At 38.2% G+C, this 23,807-nt stretch overlaps 2 protein-coding genes across 3 annotated transcripts in view; one reads left to right on the plus strand and one right to left on the minus strand.

Annotated features, from left to right (window-relative positions):
- Window positions 1–3,724: 3,724 nt before the first annotated feature.
- The window catches only part of psmd1 (proteasome 26S subunit, non-ATPase 1), a 29,586-nt gene continuing 9,503 nt past the window's right edge, over window positions 3,725–23,807 (minus strand). Inside the window, exons 17-25 of the mRNA XM_057326002.1 lie at window positions 10,141–10,255; window positions 9,457–9,573; window positions 6,665–6,767; window positions 5,599–5,768; window positions 5,250–5,342; window positions 4,761–4,847; window positions 4,275–4,595; window positions 3,983–4,146; window positions 3,725–3,869 (exon numbers count right to left, since the gene is read on the minus strand). Of these exons, the coding sequence (XP_057181985.1) occupies window positions 4,000–4,146; window positions 4,275–4,595; window positions 4,761–4,847; window positions 5,250–5,342; window positions 5,599–5,768; window positions 6,665–6,767; window positions 9,457–9,573; window positions 10,141–10,255 (1,153 nt within the window). The 3' untranslated portion in view covers window positions 3,725–3,869; window positions 3,983–3,999. The remainder of the gene's footprint in view (window positions 3,870–3,982; window positions 4,147–4,274; window positions 4,596–4,760; window positions 4,848–5,249; window positions 5,343–5,598; window positions 5,769–6,664; window positions 6,768–9,456; window positions 9,574–10,140; window positions 10,256–23,807) is intronic.
- htr2b (5-hydroxytryptamine (serotonin) receptor 2B, G protein-coupled) lies at window positions 10,270–23,803 on the plus strand. 2 transcript variants are annotated; one of them, XM_057326008.1, is made up of 4 exons: window positions 10,270–13,651; window positions 14,030–14,603; window positions 18,532–18,732; window positions 20,509–23,803. In XM_057326008.1, the coding sequence occupies exons 2-4, from the start codon at window positions 14,330–14,332 to the stop codon at window positions 21,399–21,401; spliced, it is 1,368 nt and encodes a 455-aa protein (XP_057181991.1). In that variant the 5' UTR covers window positions 10,270–13,651; window positions 14,030–14,329; the 3' UTR covers window positions 21,402–23,803. The 2 variants fall into 2 exon arrangements, with proteins under 2 accessions (XP_057181991.1, XP_057181992.1); XM_057326009.1 differs by having other exon boundaries at window positions 10,270–14,603.

Consider the following 23,807-nt stretch of genomic DNA (forward strand, 5'->3'; position numbering starts at 1 on the left):
CAATCATCCATGTTACGACTGAGACTTGTGAATGTCTTATTTCCCTACTCTCTCCTCACTTTTACTTCATTCTCACTTCCCAGAATGGGACGGCCTTGTTGTTGCGCTCTCCAGTGGAGACACTTTTAAGAGCAGAGTCCCAGAGGACTCGTCATCCATACCTCAATGCCTGGCCAGCAACCGGCTGGAAAATCGACTGAATCCGTGACAGACAATCTGGCTTCCAGCTGTGAACAATGCGAGCGTACAGACAGGTTACACCAGCCCTTTAACCTCCACACAAGAGACTTCTGCATTGCTAATTCAATCAACACATTGCCCATGAGGTTATCTGTGGCCACATCTATGCTGTGCTAGCAGGGTTTGTTCTGGTTACATTTATCAGATTCAAATAACATCACGAGCAGCAACCAGATGCTGATATGAGATCTACTATGGACGTTTTTAAACCATAAACTACAGCCACTATACTCATTAATCCGGCCAATACCCCAAGACTGAGGTTTTCAAATTTTTCGTCTTGTTTTCTAGTAAAAAATATTTAAAACTTAGATCAAAATACCTTTACTTGACGAGAAAAGTGACAAAATATTTAAGTTTATGTTTAAAACAAGACAAATAGTCTGCCAATGGGGTGAGAACTTAAATTAAGTTTTTTCTTTTTCAAGTTTCTTTTTACTCACCCCATTTTTTGCTTGTAATTAATTTTGTGCTTACATTTTTTCATAAAACAACACTTTATCTTGTTTATATTTATTTGTAAGATATTTGTTTTATAAAACAAGACAAAAAGTTTGAAGACCGTAGTCGGTATTGGCCGGATTAGGAGCAGATTTACTACATTTGCTACATGCGGAACTTTTAAATAATAATAATTGTTTTGTATCTTTTAGGGGTTTGTAAAGCTGCCATGAAACAAGATTTCTTGTAAAAGCTGCTACAGCACAAATACATTTGAATTGAAAATGTTTCAGTAATGGTTATGTTATGGGAACATTAATCTAGCATTTTAAGTTTGGAAACAATTTGTAGTCTTATAATATCAAACTTACTATTTATCTAACAGTTTACATAAAAATACACAGATGGATGGAAAATGGGTGGCTCACCAACGGTTCATCATATTCAGGGGCCTTTGGCATCATTAAGTTAAAGAAAAACCCTGCCCTATAAAATATGGTAATATGGGAACAGAACATAGCGCATGTTTTAATGCGCCAAATGTTAAATCAATACTAGTAGTTATACTGAAATAATTTTCTACTTAAAGGGATAGTTCACTAAAACATGAAAATTCTCATGTAAACCATTCATGTTTCTTAACTGTTCATTCCATGCTAATCCGGCCCAGCTCAGGTAGAAATATAACGGTTTATGTCCTATGGTTCGACTGTGGAAAAGTGACCCCAAAATGAAAATTCGGTCATCATTTATTCACCTTCTTGACATTTCGAACTTGTATGTCTTACTTTCTTCTGCAGAACACAAAAGAATATATTTTTAAGAATGTTGTGTTCTGTAGAAGAAAGTCATTACGTAAATTAAAAGTAAATTAGGGATTCAAATTCATTGTTGGGTGAACTATTCCTCTAAGGTCATTCTGTAGGTCATAGTAACACACTCCCATCAAATCACATTTGCCAATCCAACAAGGACCTTTCCCCACCATTGCTGTGACTTTTGTGTGCTCTAAGAGGACTGTATCTACGTTCCTCCAACTCTCGCCAAGATCCACAAGTTCTCTGATTTAAGGAGGAACAATCATCCGTCCCCAGTGTGTCCATTGCTGCTCCCTAAGTACAATAAACAGAAGGCTCTCGACCACCTCCAGCGCCTGGACACACGTCATAAACGTTCCTCTGAGGCCAACACCGCACTGGCCATGACATTGACTGACCAAACAAAAGAGGTTTGCTCTCGCCATCCGTTGTCATCAACGGTTACACAGTGCGGCTTCAACAGACTGTGACTACACGGCAGAAAGCGACAGAGGTATGTGTTTCACCAACACTTATCCAGAAGGCAACAATCGCCAAGCGTCCGGACTGACCCTTCAGGGTCATAACAATACAACTCCTTATTGCCCCGAGAGTAACTTATCACCCTCTATGGTCATATTTCCAAACATGGAGAAAATAAAGAACTTTCATTGAGATCAACACGTTATAAAACTTGTAATGATATGGTGATCTCATATGCATCTCCGCTTTGCCATATTGGACTATCAAACTATCAAAGATTTATACGGTTTACAAGAGAAGGGGCAGACACATTACAATTGTAAGTCTTTGAAGCAAAAGGGTGTAATTCTCACATTTTAAGATAATTTGAAGGTCAAGGTTCCAGAGTCAGACTCTCCAAAATGACAAGGAAATTAAAAAGAAATATAAATGGTATATCCTTCCAGGAACTTCGCCAATGTTCCTCAGGTTTAAGTTTAAAGTACCCCCCACCCACATTGTTAAGACAAATGGGAAATGAGCACTTTGACAAAAATCTTTTCCTTTTAAGGGATATAGTGAACAGTGGGTAATGTGTGACTAAATGCTTCCTCATGTCAGTTAAGGTAAAATATGGGGTATTAAAAGAACTCTGACCGCATACCATTAAATATAGTCACCCAGTTCTATAGAAAACACTTTTTTCACAGTACACTGCAACAAGGACCAAATGTAAAGAAGACGTTCAACACGATCCTTCCAACTATTTCTGTCTATAAGCAGGAAAAATGACATGGAAAATGACAGGTATTTCTGATGCACGTCCATTTCTTGAAATGGTTCATGAATGGGTATTTGTCCTTTCTTATAGAAATCAATTACAGACTTTTTATACAATAGCCTGATATCTAATATTCTCACTAATATACATCTTATGAAAAATTTGATGCACTCACTTCCTTAATATCACCATGACTACTGTATAATGGTCAGATAACAAATTACAATTGTATTCCGTGAGTTTCATAAATATAGACCTTGAGAAAATGCAACAATATCAATTTCATGTATGATATACATTTCATAATTTCCTGTTTTTTAAATCTACGGTCTGTACTAACATGTATTTACTGTAGAGTTGCTTTGCAGCAATGCAAAACTGTAAAAAAGCACAGTAAAAATACATTCAAAATGAACTCAGAATTGTTGACTGCATGATTTTACATACAGCCATGGAAGAAATTAAGAGACTATTTCAAAATTATTTTCAGTTTTTTTGAATTTGCTATTTATAGGTATGCGTTTAGGAAAAATGATTATTTTTGTTTCATTCTGTGAACTACTAACAATATACTGTATCTCCCAAATTTGACATGAAACAGTTCAAAATTTTAGAAGAGATGCTCGCTGTATTTTTTCAGACCCCAGATACTGCAAAGAAAACAAGTTCAGATATACTTTTAAGCAATATAACGGTTATATTTCTTTTCTACATGTATTTAGGAAAAGTTTAAACATTATTTTTAATGTGATAACTTTTTATTTTTATCCCAGTTTTCATGTGTCTTTCACATTTGCTGTTGGATGACTCACTCTTGAGGTTTGACTTTGTTGAAATTCAACAAACACTGGACTGGCCACATTACATCTAGAAATGCTGATTTAATAAAAATGGTATATGTATATATTTGTATATAAAATGTGTGTGTATATATATATATACAGTATATATATATAAATGACCATAATACTATAATACAACAATGAGCACCCAAAGTCATGTTTTGAGCAAGTATATTTTATTATAATGACAGTTGGCCAAGATTGACCAGATGGAAGAAATAACGTATAAAAGGACAAGCGGGGGGGGGACAAGTGGATGAATGGACATGTAGCGCTGCATGCTAGGAACTCCATTTTGTACACCACCTGCAAGACAAAGAAAAAGATTTGATAAACATTCAAGTGTACTCCTGCGTATACAAATCAAATTTAGAAGTGTCAGATCTTCAGATGCGACGACAGAAAATAACAAAATGTACCTGTAGGGTGGAGTACATTACTCATCTATGTACTCGAATGGCTCTGGTGCCTCTGGCTCTTGTTCTTCCTCTTCAATCTTGGGGCCGTGAGCAGACACGGGTTCCACAAGATCCTCCTCTTCCTCACTGGTGTCTTTCATGATAATGATGCCACCAGTATGTAGCTGAGGATGACAGTGAGCAGGAATGGTGTCATTATTCTATTGTACAGTACTGCCTTTAGCAAGCCAAAAACTTGACGGTTATACTAACATAATCTCTATAGGTTGTGTTGTGTTATAAAGTAACTCACTGGTTTGAAGGGCTGGTATCTGCAACTCTCCGGCATGATGAGAACTTTGAGTTGAGCGGGCAGGGCACGTGCCGGGTTCTCCAACATTTGGAAGTTGGGCTCTGGTTCCTTTTTCTTTTCCTTCTCTTTCTCCTTCTTCTCCTCCTCATCCTTCTTCTCTTTCTCCTTTTCTTTCTCTTTCTCCTTCTCCTTCTCCTTCTCTTTCTCCTTCTCTTTCTCCTTCTCCTTCTCCTTCTCCTTCTCCTTCTCCTTCTCTTTCTCTTTCTCCTTCTCTTTCTCTTTCTCCTTCTCTTTCTCTTTCTCAGCCTCAGCTTGTGTTTCCTGCAGCAGACAATGAATAAGTAAATGTTGAATATGAATCCCCTTTGATAGTCACAATCCCCATTTCTTTTTGTTTTCAATAAAACGTAAATGCACACAAATGCAAGTAATGACTGACGCCTAAAATATGCTTAAGCTTAAACTTTTCTGTATTAACACACATACCACTTCCATCTTTTCCTCTTCCTTTTCTTTCTTTTCCTTCTCCTTCTTCTTGGCTTTAGCTGTGATGGACAAAACAGCAGTGGAAACCTGACAGAAGAAAAATCAGCCAGAATAAAGACCAAATAAACCAAAAAGTATACCAATAACTGTATTAGCATCAATACCAACAGATGGTAGTTTTATGTTTATTCTAGCTCGCGTGCCACAGTTTTAAATGCAAGAGCTCTTTAAATTCGAATGGATTTTGATTGGTTGTCAATGTTTTATCATTGGTGGGATGATTCCAACTATATCATTCCTTTGTATCTTCATATCATTGTAATTATAATGTGGTGTCTGCTATATTAAGATTGACTATTAAAACATTATTTTCAGTTATAACATCTGTTCTTGGTGTGAACAGGCCTTTAGACATGAAACATTAGTCTGCATTGTGATTTTTGCAACCAACCAGGCCTCAGACTTAACAGTACACAGATGAAAACAAACCTTCTCCTTTTCTTTCTCCTTTGGTACCTCCAAGGGTGAAGGGTAGGCGAACGTGGACGGTTTGCAGTTGGATCGATACTGCACCTTCGGCATCTGTTAAAGACATTTAAACACACTAAAGCTTTAAAAGCTGATAAAACGGCTCAGTTTTTTCGGTTCCAAAACGTGGGCTTAGATGTAAACATACAAGCATACCAGAGATCAAAACACCTGATTATACTTTGATAAGACCATCACTGCCATAGTGAGGTTACACTGTAGGAATGTCAATAGCTCAGGTCCAAATACGAAAAACATTTTAATATACTACAACATGGGTTATGTTGGAGGATAGTGCGTATGTCCATACCTTGAGGTCTTTGTTGAGTCCAATAATGGCTGTGGGTATGAAGGCTAAAGACAGGAAGTGAGAGAGGGGGAACCAGAACCAGAACTGGGTGAAGACCAGCAGACCCACCACAGACGGCATGTGGGTGTGGCCCGTACGCGACTGCAGAGAGATCGTCACGTTACGACCACCTACAATGGGAGAGAAATTGAACAGATAAAATGGGTATTGGGGGACAACCCTAAATCTTATGAAGCAGACGAAATACTGGCGACAGACAAATTATAATTATTTTCTAGGGATGGGGTTAGTGTTAAGCTTTTCTGTCCACCTGTATTGTAAAGCTAAATTAGGTTGTTAAATGGGATGACACGAATGTCAAGAACAAAGATAAAAATGGCAACTGGAACAATCCTCCACCCTTCAACTCCCTGAGAATACAATAGCAGGAGTGAGGGATGAGTGCCAGGAAGGAAAAAGGTGTGGATGAGTCCAATGCATTTGTAAAGAAGATAAATAAGAAATGAAGTTAAGAGGTCTGATCTGTCATACAGAATAATGAACAATTGCACACCTTTGACATGGTTATTAAAATCACAGCTCACTAGATTTTAAATCGCAGCCACAGTATGGTGGCTTTAGTACTCAAGTGGTTTTTGTAAAGACAAACAACTCAAAGCAGATGATACAGCATTGTGAGGAAAGTTTAATGTGTGTCAGTTTGGCCAGGGGGTAGAGGGACGATATTTGCCTGTAGTGGCATGAAGTCGACGTTGTGCTATCTACATTCGCATCCAGCATTTTTGTCACGATCCTATCAGCATTTTATCACACAGCTTCCATGTCTTGACATGCATGCCAAGATGACGTGTTTTCTATACCCACATTTGCCTCCAGTTTATGAAGACTCTTGCTAGGTGAGTTAAAACATTTGTACAAATGAAGAGTTTGGTCCCAAAATGAGATAACTCCGTTATTAAAAATAGTTTAAAAAATCATGTTTTTATTGTGCATTCCAATGAATATCAATCAAACTGCAGTTTTTTGCAACTGCAACTTTGTTGTTGGACCCATCTCTAGTACTGACCTGCATCCAGGATGCCCAGAGCCAGGATGGCCCCAAATTTGGCCATGACGTCATCATGTTTGTCATTGATCACCTTTGAGTAGAGTTGGCGGAACTGGTTCACCTGTGGAGAGAAAAGCAACGTCCACATTACCAAAGATATGAATATTAACAAGATGCTCCACTGCCGTTACAATAAATGGCGAGGAGTGCAACGCTCAATATGGCCGCTCTAGCGAAGGAAGTCCCGCCTTCCAGTAAAACGAGTTAATGAGTAAAGACTAGGGATGGGTACCGAGAACCGGTACTTTTTTGGACCGGTACATAATTGGGTCGATACCAGAGTATCGATAAGCTTCATGACAAACGATACTGTTATCGATACTTGCGTTGTTTTATCTCTGTGTATTTGGGTGTTAAATGGCGAATTAGAGGCTGCTGATGCTGCCTGTCATTTTCTATCCCTGAATAATGTCCGAATGGCCGAAGTTTGCTCGACATATGTGTGATATCTAGGGCCATATGATTTCCGCGATGTATTTGTAATCTGCTTGTTTTGTGTGTTTATGAGTGAAAGAGTGGCATGGTTGCGCTTGTGGAGCTTTCAGCGTCCGTTTTTCACAACGAGGAAGCTTCAGTCAAACACCCCTTTGCGGCAACCCGTCAAAATAAAAGTCCTTTATTTGAGAACAAGTTATAACATTGGCCACGGAGTATATTTACTTACTTTAGTAAATTGAAGTAAATGTGCTAGTCAAATTATAAAAAATAGAACATATAATTAAAAAAATATTAGAAAATAGTACTTAAATTTATGTAGACCTAAAACCAAAAAGGAAAAAAGAAATACGGTCTACCAGCCAAATAACCATAGTGATGTAAAGTAAATATGTTGAATTACATTATGATGTGCTCCTATGCACATGCTAAGTGCCGTAAGTGGTATGCTAAGGAACACACACACACACGTTTTGTTATGTGGCATTTTCTGTTTGCTCAGAAGCATTTGTAAACTGCAGTTCTAAAGCTCAGCTGTAATAAAGAAACTTAAAATGTTTAACATCTTTTCACATCATGTCTTTTTGCATTAAATTACAGAGCGTAGTATCGATAACAGTATTGATAAGTACCGGTATCGATAAGCAGTATTGATATCGATAAAATCTTAATGATACCCTTCCCTAGTAAAGACTGACGATTCTCTGGGGTGGGGCTCTCGTGAGGCGCTTGCCAGCCTGTATATGAGGCGACCTTGAAAAAAGTATTTTTTAGCGCAATTTAGGCTTAACAAACCAAAGTTATGATACAGTTCATGTCATGTTTAATTATTGATCAGAAATTGTGATTTTTGACAAAGATATTGGAAATATCTGCCCTCCCCCATTCAATTAGATAGGATTGTGGACTTGCTATGATGTAAATAGCTGCCCAGAGGCATAGCAAAAATGGCTGCCGAGTGGCACGACTTTTGTAAACGGACTTGGACTTTACTAATAGATTTAGTTCAAATCATTGGAAAGAAACTGTTCCACTACCAAATAAAAAGACATGAATTAAAAACTGACCATATAATGCTGTTCATTTACTATATTAATGTCACAATATGTCGTCTTTTTTAAGATGTCATTCTATGAAATGGTAGCTCATTTGATAGAGCATTTTGTAAACAGGTCATGGGTTTAATTCCCAGGGAACACACAAACTGATAAAGTGAATACCTTGAATGCACTTGCGAGTTGTTTTAAATAAGTGTAAATGCATAGACGTAAACTGTCAAAACGACAACTATTGATGGGGCTATGACGCCACAGAATTCACTTTGTTTCTCAGAAAAGATAACTAAAGTCAAATAAATCAGTTGAATCTTGAATGTGGCCCAGATCTAGTATTTCTACTCTCAACTCAACTCAACTTTATTTATATAGCGCTTTTTACAATTTTCATTGTTACAAAGCAGCTGTACATAAGACATATGGACTATAAGCAAAACAATTGAAGTTGTACCTGCAAAAACAAGAAAAAGTTGACAACACAGAAGACAGACATACCCACATACAAAACACCCCACACACACAATATGCACACGTACTAACACACATAGACATAGACACACACGCACGCACGCACAGACACACACGCACACAGACAAGTACGCATTTAAGATAAAGGAGAGACCGGTATCAATTCTATTTCTAGAATTGCAACAAATCCCACAATGTGCCAGATACACAAAACGTTAATGAAAACATGTGCGGAAGAAATATAACAAATCATAGTCATTACTACCCTTCATTACATCTACATAAAAGTGGCCTTTAAAGGAGCAATGTGGAGATTTTAGTGGCATCTAGTGGTGAGGTTGTGAACTGCAACCAATGGCTCACTCCACCTCTCCCCCTCCCTTTCGAAGCACTATGGTGGCTGACACCGGACAAAAATGTTGACACTTTTTCGCTTCTTTGTAGGAGGTGATAACGTATTTATGAATCGCGCTCTGTAAAGCAGTTTGTCCATTTAGGGCTACTGTAGAAACAACATGGCGAATTCCATGTAAGGGGACCCACGGTGTATGTAGATGGAAATAGCTCATTCTAAGGTAATTAAGTCTTTATACACCTCTGAAGACATAGTTATGTATATTATATTGCATTTTTTTTCTTTATTATGCGGGAATATTATTTACAGCTCAATAATAATGATACAATCTTAAAAATAAATTCTTAAAAGTGCTCTAACCAGCTGAAAATCTCACTCAATGTTCATGACATTTACTTTAGCACGATGCATAATATACCCTAGATGTTTTTTCTTACCTTTGGGCAGGTGACCTCTGTCTGTTGGATCATTATCAGGGCAGAGGCGATCAGTGCGCCCTGTCTTACATAATTCACTGGGTCATTGGTCATGGGTTCCAGGAGATTTATTGCTTCCTGTTAAAGGAAATGACCACACATCAAAGGAAGTATATTAAGCACGATTACAACAGGACAGCAGAAGATCCCAAACAAAGAGTCTATTAAAACGTAATGTACCACATGAACTACAATGCTTTAAAGACCCTCAGACTTGAGGTTCACTTGACTTCCTGCAGAATCCCATTTAAGTATTCAGGCTTTTGTATCCAAAAGTATACGATCCAGTATCTGCAATCTATTTTAAATAATCTTTAAGAGATTTGTGGTTACTTTTGTACCGGGAAAAAATACTTTTCATTATCCCTTCCAACGAAGAAAGACCAAATGTGAACAGAACCTGTAAACATTGTAAATTCCCTGTTTGGGGATTCCCAGAATGTTCTTGTTTGCTACCATAAAGACCGTTTCGGAAGATTGGAATTGATAACTTCCCCTTTTCTCTGCCAATGAAGTAAATTTCACACTACTAATGAAGTGTTAGTAACACACCAGCCGCAACATGACAAGCTCAGCATGGGTTGGTTGGGTTTGTGTGAAAAGCAACGTTTACTCTCAGAGTAGTCAGCGGTCTTTAATACTCACTTTGTTACCAGTTCCAGCGCAGCAGATTCCCAAAGCCAACGCTGCTCCGTAACGGACGTGAGGATTGTAGCTCTCTGACAGCAGAGACACCACACTGGGACATTGTTCTGGAGTCCTGTAGACACAAATTCAAAACACTTGACACAAAGATCATTGCTCTGACAGTAATTCTTTGTAATACGGGTTTAAGAATGTGCGCCTTTAGTTTCTTGTTCAAAGTTTATGCAAAACACTAAGCTGGAACGCTTCCCGAGATCTCAGTCAAACTGTTTTCAGCAACAATGCTAATGTGGTAAAACAATGAAAGTCAGTCAGCCGCTATTAAGGAACTTTCTATTCATCCAACTACATGACGTGTGTTTACAACAAATGTGATCATGACGTTTTTGGGAATGCAAACACGACATTGAAATACAGTTGTTTTATCTGGATGCATACAACTTTATCAATACAGTTCCTATATGTGTACATTAAGATATGCATATTACAGCTGAAGAAAGGACGTCATATGCATCTGTAAATTCATTTTTGGTTGAACTATTCCTTTAGGTCTGCCTAAAAAGATTCATGGGTAATTTCAACTGGCACTTCTAACTATGGAAATAATTCCCCATTACATTGAACAAACATACAAAGAGGAAATTAGCTGCATCAAAGTAGGTTCTCCATAAAGCGATGTTATAAAAAAACCTCACGCTCTGACCTCACACGATTCACGATGACTCTCAATTGAATGAAAAGAGCCTCTTGACAAGGTGCTTTAAAAAGCAACTGAACGCCTTGTAGCCATTCTCTCTAGTCAGGGCAGCTGTGTGGAGGAGCCTACTTTAAACAGTTTACATGAGAGGTGATTGTGGCTCCACGGCCGCCCTGCACTTTCAGGGATAAGGGTGGGTCTGAGGGTCTGACAGTTATGGGTTGGGCATTGGTGGTTGTACACAGATCCCGGCGAGGTTCTCCTTGGCACAATAGGTCACTGTTTCAACACCTCGTGAGCCGACTTACTACAAAGCTATTTAAGACATCGCCGGTGTGTTCTAGGCAGTTCTACGCCTAGAACACCTCAGCATCACATGTGTAGTTTGCGAAAGCAATCCCAGAATGCACTGGGAAGAGCGCACTGTAAAAAGTTATGAGTTTTTTCTTAGTTTTAATTATTTAATTAGTTTTTTTTACTTTACTATTTTTAGCGATGTTCATGTTTTTGTGTGTATTTATTTATATAGGTTTAATTTATTTTATCACAGTTTAAGTTCAGTTGCAATTTTTTTTTAGTTAACAATTTACGGAATTTAATCTTTTTATTTAACTTTATTGCTAACAGTTGCAGTTAACAAAGATCCTGAATGCTATGCCTCTCATGCTTGCTTTGTTTTTGTCATTTTACAATGGTCTGTTTATAATAGTGATAATGTTAAATGGCCTGAAAGGCAATTTAGTAATTCTGCATTTCATATTTTTTCTCATGTTTCTGAGAAAGGATGGGTAATTATTTTATTTGGAACATACGAAACAACATACATACATTTTATATAACTTAATTGATTGTAATTTCCCTGGTTTGTATAACAAAGTGCACTTTCACTACAGTTTAGGACACAGACTGGGTTATGGTTTAGATCCAAAAGATAGGCTTTTAAAATAAACGCGCCTGTAATAACCAATAGACTGACAAAATAAAACAACCACTCAAACCTGTCACACCACACCAAAGTCCTTTCTGTGGAAAGGTAATTCATAACAACACAGACATAGAAACACTGACAAGTAACGGAAGAAGAATTCCACCTAATCTTTTATGAGGCTGGTATAAACGTGTTAACAAATAAGTGCAAGATATAAAGGGTTCAGTCAGTCCTCTTAAGCTGTGAAATATACCAGTAACGCTGACAAAATCAAAAGCTCTCTTTACAAAGCTACAGACTGGTTTTTATTCATTTACAAAGAGTTTCCAAAAGCTACATTTTCAGACTGTCATTGTTAGAATGCAACACCCTAAAGTTACTATTCAAATTGCTTATGATATTACACCCATAACTGCACCTTTTAACATCAACTTGTTCCTTTCTGAACAAACATCAACCTCAACCGTACCTTACTTTCACAGCAAAAACCTTCGGAGAAGGGAAGAAAACCCTCCCTCCTGTTCATATGTCGAACGCTTTGAGTTTTTTCTTCTTAACTTTTATAAACACAAAGACGAAGCCTGACACACTCCAGGAGTCAGAGCAGGATCTCTTTGCCAGACACCGTCTAACTGAACAGCGAAATGAACAAACACACCGTTTCAATCAAATAAATGTTTTTTTGTGAAACAAAGAGCAAAGCTTTACTAGTTTACAACCAAAGTGTAGATCTAGATGGGATAAAAAAAACTGACTTTCCATTTAAACCGTTATAATGCTATTAACAATGTTGTAATAAAAAGATATTACTTATTAAAAAAGAAGCATTTTCATTAAACACGCCCCTTTGTTTTGAGTAAACCTTCTTCCAATTCCACATTGGCAAGGTGGAAAACAGATGTGCCTGGACCTGTGCAGCCTAAACATAATATGATAATGGAAGAGAACAAACCACCAAGACAAGTTCATAGGGCTCACTTTCCTGAGGCTATTATTTAATTCAAACATGAAATGGAGAACGAAGCACCTTGTGAAAAGACCCCTCAAAAGGCCTTAAATGACCTCCACATTCACCAGACTTTGGTATAGTAGAGCACCATTAGGATGTGGTGGAACTGCAGATTTGTGTCATGAATGTGCATAAAAAAAAACCAAAACCCCCGGCAGGAACTATGTGATGTCCCATAAAGACATGATCCCAGAATAATGTTTCCAGTAACTTATTGAATCTATACATAGATTTAAAAGATTTAAGGTAAAGAAGGCCCAAGAACATATGTGCAAGAATGCGTAAACTGTAGAGAGAGAGAGAGAGAGAGAGAGAGAGAGAGAGAGAGATCCATAATAAAGCTCATCGGGGACAAAGGCAGACTGAAATCCTCAAATGTTGTTTATGTGAGAACAACACTGTGACGTTAAGTGTAAAACAAACAGATAATAACAATCCAGATAATAACTCTTCCCTCTACCTGCATCTGCCCCGAGCTCCAGAGAAAGACTGAGGGACAAATATAAACATCAGCATTGAAGGAAATGACCTCCCAGGACCACTGGAACCCCTCCAGTGTCGACATGAGTTTAACTCACGAGTGAGCGAGAGAAAGGAGGGAGGGGCAAAGCAAGTCGGCAGGCAGACACAGAATGAGAGAGGAAGGGGCAGACGACGCATGGAAGTTTTAAACCTGTGAACACCATAGGTGATGGGGAAAAGAGAATTCGACCAAATCATCACGAATCAGACGAAAAAAATTGTCCCATAAGTTACGTTTTTTTGTTTTTGTTTTTTCTGTGCACATATAAAACGTGACAACCTATAATCTGAGGGACACGTTTTCATGGAATTGTACAGCACGGGGTGAATAAACAGAGGAAACCAATCAGTTAAGGTAAGTACGACTACAATAACCGAATATCATGATATTTAAGCATGACGAAAAAATTAAACAAACAATGGCGACTTATTTAAACTATGATTTATAAATGGCTAACTGAAAACCATGTAAAAATTGTTTCTCCTAGTGGCAAACAAAATCATTTTCTCACAAAATTATCCAATTTCTACAGCAAAATTACACAGTAAGAAACACAAATTTTCTCAAAACATCCGAGTCATTCGACCATTCAGATTCAATTATATTGCAACACAATAAAAAAAAAAAAAAACCTTATTCATCATGCAACGCTTCCATCTGTGACTGGAAAAGTCTAAAAAAAAGTGTTAAGTGACAAGACTAATCCTCTAATGTAAATATTTCCTCTTTTAGTTTGCCAGTGGTGTAAAAACACAGCGACACAGATGGACGAGACCTTGTTTGCCTTGATTCTGTTTGGAGGTTAAAACTTCACGACCCCAAGACAAAGCTTTCTGCATGCACATGGACAGACAAAAGAACAAAAGAAAGTGAAATTGTTGGAAACAATCCGTTTTTCAAGCGAATGGTAGTGTCAATTGAACCGAACCTACCACCACACACTGATCGGAGGGGATCTGTTACAATGCTGGACAAGCCTCTGGAAAAAGCCGAAGCACAACTCGCCGAAGCAGCACGACTAGCCACAGCATCATGTCCCAACGAGAGGCGTCCCTGCTGGAGCTCAACCGAACGTGGAGCAGCGATGGGACATTTTCTCAGTCCGGAGATCGACTCTGTTGGGCTGCGTTGCTTATTGTTTTGGTCATCATCCCCACCATCGGTGGAAACATCCTGGTCATTCTCGCGGTGTCACTGGAAAGAAAACTCCAAAACGCCACTAACTTCTTCCTGATGTCTTTGGCTGTGGCCGATCTGCTGGTGGGTGTGTTAGTCATGCCCATTGCTCTGGTGACTGTGCTATTTCGTAAGTAAACCCTCGACTCTTGGGTTTGGGACTCTTGATGGTGGGACACTTATAATCACTTGACAGGAACTATTGTAGTCGTACCATTGTGCGTCAAGACTTTCTTTGAATCCTTTTTGCTGATTTGGGCAATTATCGAATCAAAATATTTAACATAAAATATAGTTATGCAAATTAAACAGAACTTTAGACCAAAAAAATCAGACTGCGACCTCTAAAACACCTCAGCACATCACTAAAAAGAATATAAAGCAAGTAAATATGTAACAATACTGCCTAAACCATATATTAAACAAAATAATAAAGAAAACCATAGTTTGTTGATGTACTTTGAGAGCATGGAATACTCTTGAAAACGTTTCTGCCATAAACATCTCGTACAAACATACACAAACTTTACAACATTTGCCAAGCTATTATCACAGTCAACGCTTGGTTTTGCCAGCTTGGCTTTCAGCTGAAATGCCAGAAGACTCCGGCCGGTACATTATTCCTCATTAATTACATTACATGACATTTATTGAACCTCCATTCGCTGCACCTTATCTGTGCCGAGTAAAAACTCAAACCAACAATGTATCTGTTCATCTTCAGATGAAGAACATGGACTGCTGAGTCTCACTCTTACACAATATGCTTGGGCAGAGTTAATGCAAGGATGGCTTCAAATATGGAAAAAGTGTTCCACTGAAAAAGAACCATGCGTGAAAACAGAAAGATTCTCCCAAACAGCCACGTCAAGCTTGAGGCTTGCCAGAAATGAACAATGACAAGTAATTCCATCAAAGGACCCTACACTGCTTAACTGTAATTCTAGATACTTACCATACAACTTCCAATTAAATACAGTCACAAAGTAACTGGTGTAATGGAGAGGTTTAAAACCTGCCAAAGCTTGCATGCGAAAAAGAAAGACCTACTGTGGCACATCTGTGGACCAGGTGAAGACAAGAGTTGTTTTTAACACCATGAAAAATCTCAACAATGAGCAAATCTACACAGTGCTTGATAAAGAAAAATCCGCTCGGGAAGAAAACCGCAAATGTACTTCTCCGAGAAAAAGAGAAATATTTACATGTGGAAGTTGAGACTAGGCTGTCCGAGTGCAAAGAGTGGCAGAGCAAAACTCTGAGGAAGAGAGGGCAAGCTTACTTGTATGTTATAATTTAGAATATTACACAAGTGCTGGTGCTATAAAATGGAGCTACATCATAGTTATGACATACAGTATTAATGCGTTATTTACATGGGTGTACAAACTAGGCTGTGTCGCGAGACTAGTGTGTTACAATGGATGAATTAAAGGGACAGTTCATTAATTTATTCACCTTCATGTCATTCAAAATCCGTGTGGTATTGTATTCCTTTGTGGAATACAAAATGAGATATTTTGAGAAAGAATTTTAGCTTAAGATATAGATATATTTTAGCTTAAGACAGATTTCGACATTTACTTTTTATTTCGTTTTTTAATTGAATTTATTGATTTTTAAAATCAAAAGTGCAACATGAACAATTGTATTGCCATTAACTAACATTAAACGGATCCTCTACCGAAAAATCTGTTCTGTCATGAATCACTCACCCTCAAGTCGTTCGTCAAACCTATCAAAATTGATTTATAAAGCACAATAAAAAGTAGTTGACCACAGTGCTGTACAAAACTTTGCTAAAAAGACCTACGACCTCAGTTTATCTTCAGAACGCAAATTAAGACAGTTTTGTTGAGGTCCGGGAGCTTTCTGACTCCCCCCATAGACTTTACTCACTTTCAGCGCTTTGAAATTTGGTTGCGTTAAAGACATTGTTGAATAGTCCATGTCACTTCAGTGGTTCAGCTTTAATTATATAAAGCGACGATGATACCTTTTGTGCGCAAACAAACAAAAATCCAGACTATATTCAACTGTATTCCTGACTTACGTGTTAGTTTCCAACGTGAATTCACGAGACAAACCGGGGTTAGCACCGCACATCGCATGCAAAAAGTATCCTTGTTGCTTTTTTTGGACGAAGGATGCCTTTAAGGAAGAATAATAAATGCTTAAATATTGTAATGTTCATTGCTAGTTCATGTTAGCTAACGCATTTACTAATGTTAATAAAAACAACCTTAAATCTTTACCAAATATGTAAACTACAAATAAATTGAACTAGTTAAACCCAATTCCAAAAGTTTTGAAAATCTCTAGTTTAGTTAGAAAACAAGAAATATACTAACCATCACTCAAATGTGTTGCAACGTGTTAAAAACAACTTTAAAGGGAAAGCTGCATACACGCACAACTACATAAACCAGTTAATACCTGGTTTTACAAATTTCAAAAGAAATAAATGAGAAAAACAAGCTTTCTTCAGTTGTTGTCATTATATTACAACTGCATGCTAGGGGAAACACTAAATTGTTCTAACAATATTAAATTACGATTTCCAAAATCAGTTTCAGCCAGCCCAGCTGGTAATAATGTAGCCCTCACGATGTGCTATTAGGGGCTGTTCAGGGGACTGGTTTATTCTGACTATGCCAAGAGTTTTCAACATCTGGATATAAGCAATCCAATCCATGGAGGTCTGCTCACACACCACAACTCTAAACACACACTACAGGTTAGGAATATAAGGAAAATTTTACACCTTACCAAGTACAAATCCAACAGGTCGTTGGCCCAGTTTTATGACAAATGAATAGCATTTCCTACTGCGTTTTACTACTTAACGCTACACACCGACTATCCATTTGTTTTAAGCATGGAAAAGACGAGCTGCAAAACTGCAGACATGAAAACAATATAATCACATTTAAAAACTCTTTAAACAAAAGCATCTGTAACCATGTTAAAGTGCAATGGGATAGAGTTCAACTCAATTATCCGCCATTCTACATCTGATGCTAAAATAAACAGTGTCGTCGAAGAGCTTGAAGAAAAACCCAAAAGCCTTCCAGTGTTTAATACATTTTTGCATTAAACTCAGACATGTATCTATTTATTTTAAAATGTTAAGGTTCACTAAATACGAGATAAGATGCGCAGACAGTCAGGAACGCTGAAAGTAATGCTTCTCTAATCTCAATGTCCAAACAAGTCATTATAAACAAGAAAAAGTTTTCTCTGAAATATTATTTCACATGGACATCCAGAAAGCATATGAATGTACCTTCCAAGATGTCTCGCGAGTTCACGAGAGCACTTCTTCGTCTTCTGCACGTAAACACAGTGTTGCGCTTCCGCGTTGTGAGTCAGAGCGCCAGCATCCAATAGGGGCAAGCCCCATGCGGCGTTTGGCGCACAAAGACGAAGAAGTGCTCTCGTGAACGTGCGCCATACACTGACAAGACAGATGAGAATATATCGATTAAAGTCAGTATTTTGGTTTGTTTTTCACACATAAAGCATTCTCGTCACTTAAAAAAATTCAACTGAACCACTATGCGTGGATGGACCAATTTAACGATGTCTTTAGTACTTTTCTGGACCTTGGCAAAAACTGACACCATGATGTCTATGAGGAGGCCTGGAAATCTCTCGGATGTCACCTAAATATCTCTATTTGTGCTCCGAAGACACCGGAAGTTCTCTAAACATGTTTAACGTCATGTGGGTGAGTAAAAAAAAAATCATAAAAAGAAAAATCACACAAAGTTGATTTCTGGGTGAACTTCCACTTTAAATGACTCCTATCAGTACTGATGGTCAGTAATTTAATATACAAATAGCTATCTGACATCCTGCATGGGTGACTAACTAAAGAAACATGCACTGAATCTTAAACAAATAAGTTTGGAGGGAATGTCTCTGGAAACACAACATGGATTTTGCAGGGTTGTTGAGCCTTTGTGTCTTGTTTGCTTGATAAACAGGAAAGCAGAGTTGGTTTTTATTTCAAAATCAAGCCACGGATCAGTGTTTAATACGGCTTTACATTTCAGACTCCAGATGGCCTCTTCCAGATTTCTTGTGCCCTATCTGGCTGTTCCTGGATGTCTTGTTCTCTACGGCCTCTATCATGCACCTGTGCGCCATCTCTCTTGACCGCTACATAGCAATCAAGAAACCCATCCAGCACAGTCAGTTCAAGTCTAGAGCCAAAGCGCTGGCAAAAATTGCACTTGTCTGGCTGATCTCTGTAGGTATGTGATCTATTTTGCATTAAATATTCTGGCAATGAACAGTTAATCCAGCACACCTGAATAGTATTTAAAGGGTGCGTAGAATAACGGCAGTGCCAAACACAGGGTAGCCAGATTTTTGTAACAAAACCAGCCCAAAGGACAATTAAAACTAGCCCAATGACCCTAGACCACATTCCAAAACCCAAAATATGCTCTCCTACACCTAAAATACATATCACCACTGTTCTTCTGAAACCTTGGATCTCCATATTTTGTGATCTTCATTTTTTGCAATAAATCATTATTATCCCCCTTTATGTTTGTCACTGGGTTTTGCAAATATCTCACCAATAAAAACTGCTTGTCAACTTTGACAACACAGTATTTAAAATAGGGCCGTGACGGTGGCAGTTTTTTACCACCGTGGTGGTAATGGACAAATCAATAGCGGTGGTTGGGAAATATATATTATTTATATAAATAATATTTATATTATTATATATGGGTGTAGCAACCACATGAGGAGTGGAAGAGAAATATGGACCTTATTTAAATAGGTTTAAATTGTTAAATACTTAATTGAAATATGATATCTGAAATAAGTGAGGATGAAACATCCTTTTTGGAAGGACAGTGACGCTATTTTACAGTCACTTATGATTTATGTAAAAATCACTGTAGAGCACTAAACATAATGACAGCATATTTTATGAAACGTTTTCAGAAAAACTGAACAAAAACCTACCACCTTCAACCCGCAGAATGAAAAAAAAACTACAGCAACAGTATAAAACCAGCCCAATTCTGCGAGAAAACCGGGGACTTGGCAAACCTGGACAAACATCTATAAGGCACGTTTATTATGTGATTAAACTCATGGGGCCAAAACATTGTTAAAATATTTTTTACTTGCAAGTTTAAGTGGTCTGCGATATTTTATTAAACATTTTGCAGAATTCTTTGTATAAACGCAACATTATATAACAATGCAACATTGTACGAATGCAACATTATTTAACAATGCGACATTTTTTTGCACCTTTGACAAATACAAATACAGGGAAATTGAGTCGGCATCTTTTAAAAAACACTAATGCAAATTTTGTTCTAGAGAAATTAATTCTATAGTTTTAAGGTTGAGAGAAGACCATAAAAAAGTCTTAAATTGGCATCAGAAACTAAATCGAGTGTCATTCCCTAAACTCAGGGCTTAAACTCTAATAATTATTTTCTCTGTAAAACGAATAAACTCCCTTACATATTCTTTAACCATCTCCTTTCACTGACTGTCCTGTGAACTTTCAATTATACAAGCAAAATTATTTACTTTTAACGATCAGGTCTTAATTCAGCCCACTGCTAGCCAATGTCAACCTAGAACCAAGTAAACACCTTGCGATTTCTGGTCGTTAACGTCAGTCCAGACGATTACTTTGGCTGCGCTGTTTGGACGAGCACAATGCACGGCTGGAACCATAAAGCGAATGTTTCACCGCCTTTTTGTTCTGTCATTTCAACACTGACCATGAATGCCATGTTCGAGAGTGAACTCAAGACTGATTTAGCATATTCTCACTTTTGACAAAGCTGCAGTGCTGAAATAAAACAGACAAGAGTAGCTTGAGGTTATGGATAACACTCAAGTCAATACCAAAAACAGAGAACAAGTCTAAAATGTTACTGACAATATAAATAACTATTGTCAAACCTTTGAATATTGTTCCATTAAACTTCTTCAATCTCTGTTTTATCATGTCAAATGCTTTAAAACTTACTCTGCCCTTTCTCCATTAGGTATTGCAATACCCATTCCAATTAAAGGACTACAGGTCTCTGCTCATCCAAACATTACTTTCAACAAAAACCACACCTGCCTGTTGTCGCCAGAAGGTTTTGGGGACTTCAAGGTGTTTGGTTCATTGACAGCTTTCTTTATTCCTCTTGCGATCATGATGATTATCTACATGTTGACAATCCAAGTACTGCGCAAGAAGGCCTACCTTCTGAGATCGAGAGCTACAAGGGCTACCATTTCAACAGTCTCCCAACAGGAAGCTCCCTCTCCCCCCGAGAAACTAGTCATTCTTGACGGAATGAAAAAGGACCGAATACAGAACCTAGTCAACTCAGTCACAGGTGATGAGCTCCCTATCCGCAGGATGTCCTCCATGGGGAAAAGATCTATGCAAAACCTGACCAATGAACAAAGGGCATCAAAAGTCTTGGGGATTGTATTCATGTTGTTTGTTGTGATGTGGTGTCCCTTCTTTATTACTAATGTGACGTCAGTACTCTGTCAGGGGTGCAATAGCAATCTAGTGGAACAGTTGTTGGATATTTTTCAATGGGTGGGCTATGTTTCATCAGGCATCAATCCTCTGGTCTACACCCTGTTCAACAGGACATTCCGGGAGGCCTTTACGCGCTACATAATGTGTAACTATAGTAGCACAAGGACTGCAAAAATGCAGCGAAGATCCAGGATTTCTTTTCGGTCATCCGTTGCAGAGAACTCAAAGCGGATTATGAAAAACGGTATGAAAAATGGCATCAGCCCTGTGAGTTATCAGAGTCCCCTACGCCGTCGCCCGACGAATCTACAGACGTCTACAAACATCACATTGGACACGTTGCTCCTGACAGAGAACGAAGACTGTAAACCGGATGAAAATGTAAGCTATGTGTAGCTTTCTTTTATTGGATCAGGAATGGCTGGATCGCAAGACAAGCCAGAGACCAGATGGAAAACTATCGAACGATGGAACGATCTAAAAAGGGCATGGGTTAGTTTTTCATTGCAGCCAGAAAACTCCTTAAAGCCTTGAGTTGGGGGAAAGAACATCAAGGACTTGCTCTTGGGTGTGAAAAGGCAGCATGTGGACTGTGAGCACATCCTGAACAAGTGGGTTGACTTGGTGAACAATGTGAAACAAACATGAGACAAGCAAGATAAGCACAATGCTAAAATCACACTTCCACTTACCTTCTGGACACAAGGGAAAATAAATCTGATTTTTTTATTGATATAGAGCAGCTGATATTGAAACAACACTGAGGGCTTTTCATATGAAAACATGCAAATGTACAAAAGAATGATCAAGATGTAGATGCTGATTTAAAAATGCTTTTCAAATATGCTGAATAAACTTCATTGTTTGTCTATAAGGAAAAAAACACAAAATGTTCCTTTCATATTGAATATCCACCCAAACGCAAAAAATATATTGTCATATACACTTTGCTTTGAACCTGACAGACGCTTAGCTAAACCAATTTTAAAGCGGCCGTATCTCAGACAGTTTCTGCATATCTCATGTTAATCTTGAGTACTTACAGAATAGTATCGCACCCTTCAAATATCTGTAGAGACTTTAGTTTGATCACATTTATAAAAGACAGATACACCTGTACGATTATTTCCAAAAACATACGACGCGTGTGGGAGGAACATCAGTTTCACTTACCGCATGCGGTTCATGTCCAGCATCATTAATTGCTGGGACCGCCGTTCCATCTATCAGATTCAAACGATCTCCAAATCCAGTGTTATATCCACCGTTTATATAACATTCATCACCCAAATGCAGTGAACAACAAATACAGCTGAACTTCGCGAACGTAGTGCTCTCACTCTCTCCTCACTCTCCCGCTTCCTTGGTTGAAGCGTGCCGCATGCTTTTCCGGGAGAATTGTCCAATAAGGGACTAAGAAAAGTTGTTACAAAACGGATTTTCATATTAGAAAAAAACTTTCAGAAACCTGTAGGAACGCTGGGGGAGTGTATCGAGCACAGAAATACTACACCATACGCCCAACTCGTTTTTTGACAAGTTGACCATGTCAAGCATGCGATGACAACACGTTTAACATCGTAAATAACTCAGAATGCATGAAACACCGTTGCACGGCCGCTTTAAGCTTCACCTTATATCAGCCGCTAGGAGTTTAATATCACATCTCAATGTTCACAATGCAAAGTGACCAAAAATCACAAGTAAAAACAAAATCGACATGATCTATACATTAAAATGACATGACAAATTAGTCTGTGCAGCAATCCTTATTAACACCCACAAGACGAGAGGTGTCTTACAGTCCGGATGCTCAGGGATGAAAGGGGGCCCGCAACAGTAAGAAACAGAAAACTGTTGAATAGATGCAGCTCTGCGTGCTCTCTAAACACAGGAAGGATTTACATTTGGTTTTTTACTGCCAATTGATCATGAGAATATCGCATGGCCTTTTTAGGGCTTAAAAAAAGTTCACCAGTTCCTCTACTTGGCCCACAACCCTGAGGGAATGTTGCAGGAGTAAATTCACTACTGGCCATGAGAGAAATAAACAAAAGAGAAAAGATATGACAACAAATGGTCGTTTACCTACATACATGATTTGTAAAGGTATACAAAGATGTTAAAGCCAGCTCGGAATGCTGATATGGTTGATTTATACTACTATTGAGTAGCTAAATTAAGAAGCTGTGCGCTAAAAATGGGTTGGTTAGGTCGGCAGAAGTCGATCACAGAGTTTCTAATACTTCGAATGTTTTTGAGCTGGTTCTTAAAACCGAGATGCATTTTCTAGATGTTTTAATGTGCTTTGCAAAATAAATACTTCAATAAATGCTAAGAGGTCATGTTCTTTGATGCTGCCAATAGATTTATCCGACAACTTTTTCTTATAAAAATTCACATAAATGCTTTAGACAGAGGCAAAGTATTTTTCGGATTGTTCCTCAAACAAAGCTAGTAAACTTTAATACAATGTATGAGCGTATGGGATACATGGGCACCCTCTCTATGACAGACAAAGCTAGTGCCCCTGGGCACGACAGCAGGAAGAGATCCATCTCTGTGTTTCCTCTGGAGGTTTTAATAGGGGCAACAAGCACTTGAGGCGACACTCCAAACACATTTTGAAAGCGCAGCAGAAGAATGGGCGGAATCTCGTCTGTGTTTACGCTACAGGTTGATTAATCTGGTTTACTGGCAAGCACTTAGAGAGCGGCCCGTCCTGACAGGGTCTGTTTAAAATGAAGCACGGGACGAGACAACGGAGAGGGGTGATGAAGGAGACAGGTAAGAACAGATGGC

Source organism: Triplophysa rosa, linkage group LG25, assembly GCF_024868665.1.
Source record: "Triplophysa rosa linkage group LG25, Trosa_1v2, whole genome shotgun sequence".
NCBI lineage: Eukaryota > Metazoa > Chordata > Actinopteri > Cypriniformes > Nemacheilidae > Triplophysa > Triplophysa rosa.

What these genes read in the sequence shown, in the direction of transcription:
- htr2b (XM_057326009.1), top strand. Translation starts at nt 14,330, where the DNA reads ATGTCCCAACGAGAGGCGTCCCTGCTGGAGCTCAACCGAACGTGGAGC. An exon ending in TCTGGTGACTGTGCTATTTC is followed by an intron (nt 14,604 to 18,531) that starts GTAAGTAAACCC and finishes TTTACATTTCAG; the next exon opens with ACTCCAGATGGCCTCTTCCA. An exon ending in TGTCTGGCTGATCTCTGTAG is followed by an intron (nt 18,733 to 20,508) that starts GTATGTGATCTA and finishes TTTCTCCATTAG; the next exon opens with GTATTGCAATACCCATTCCA.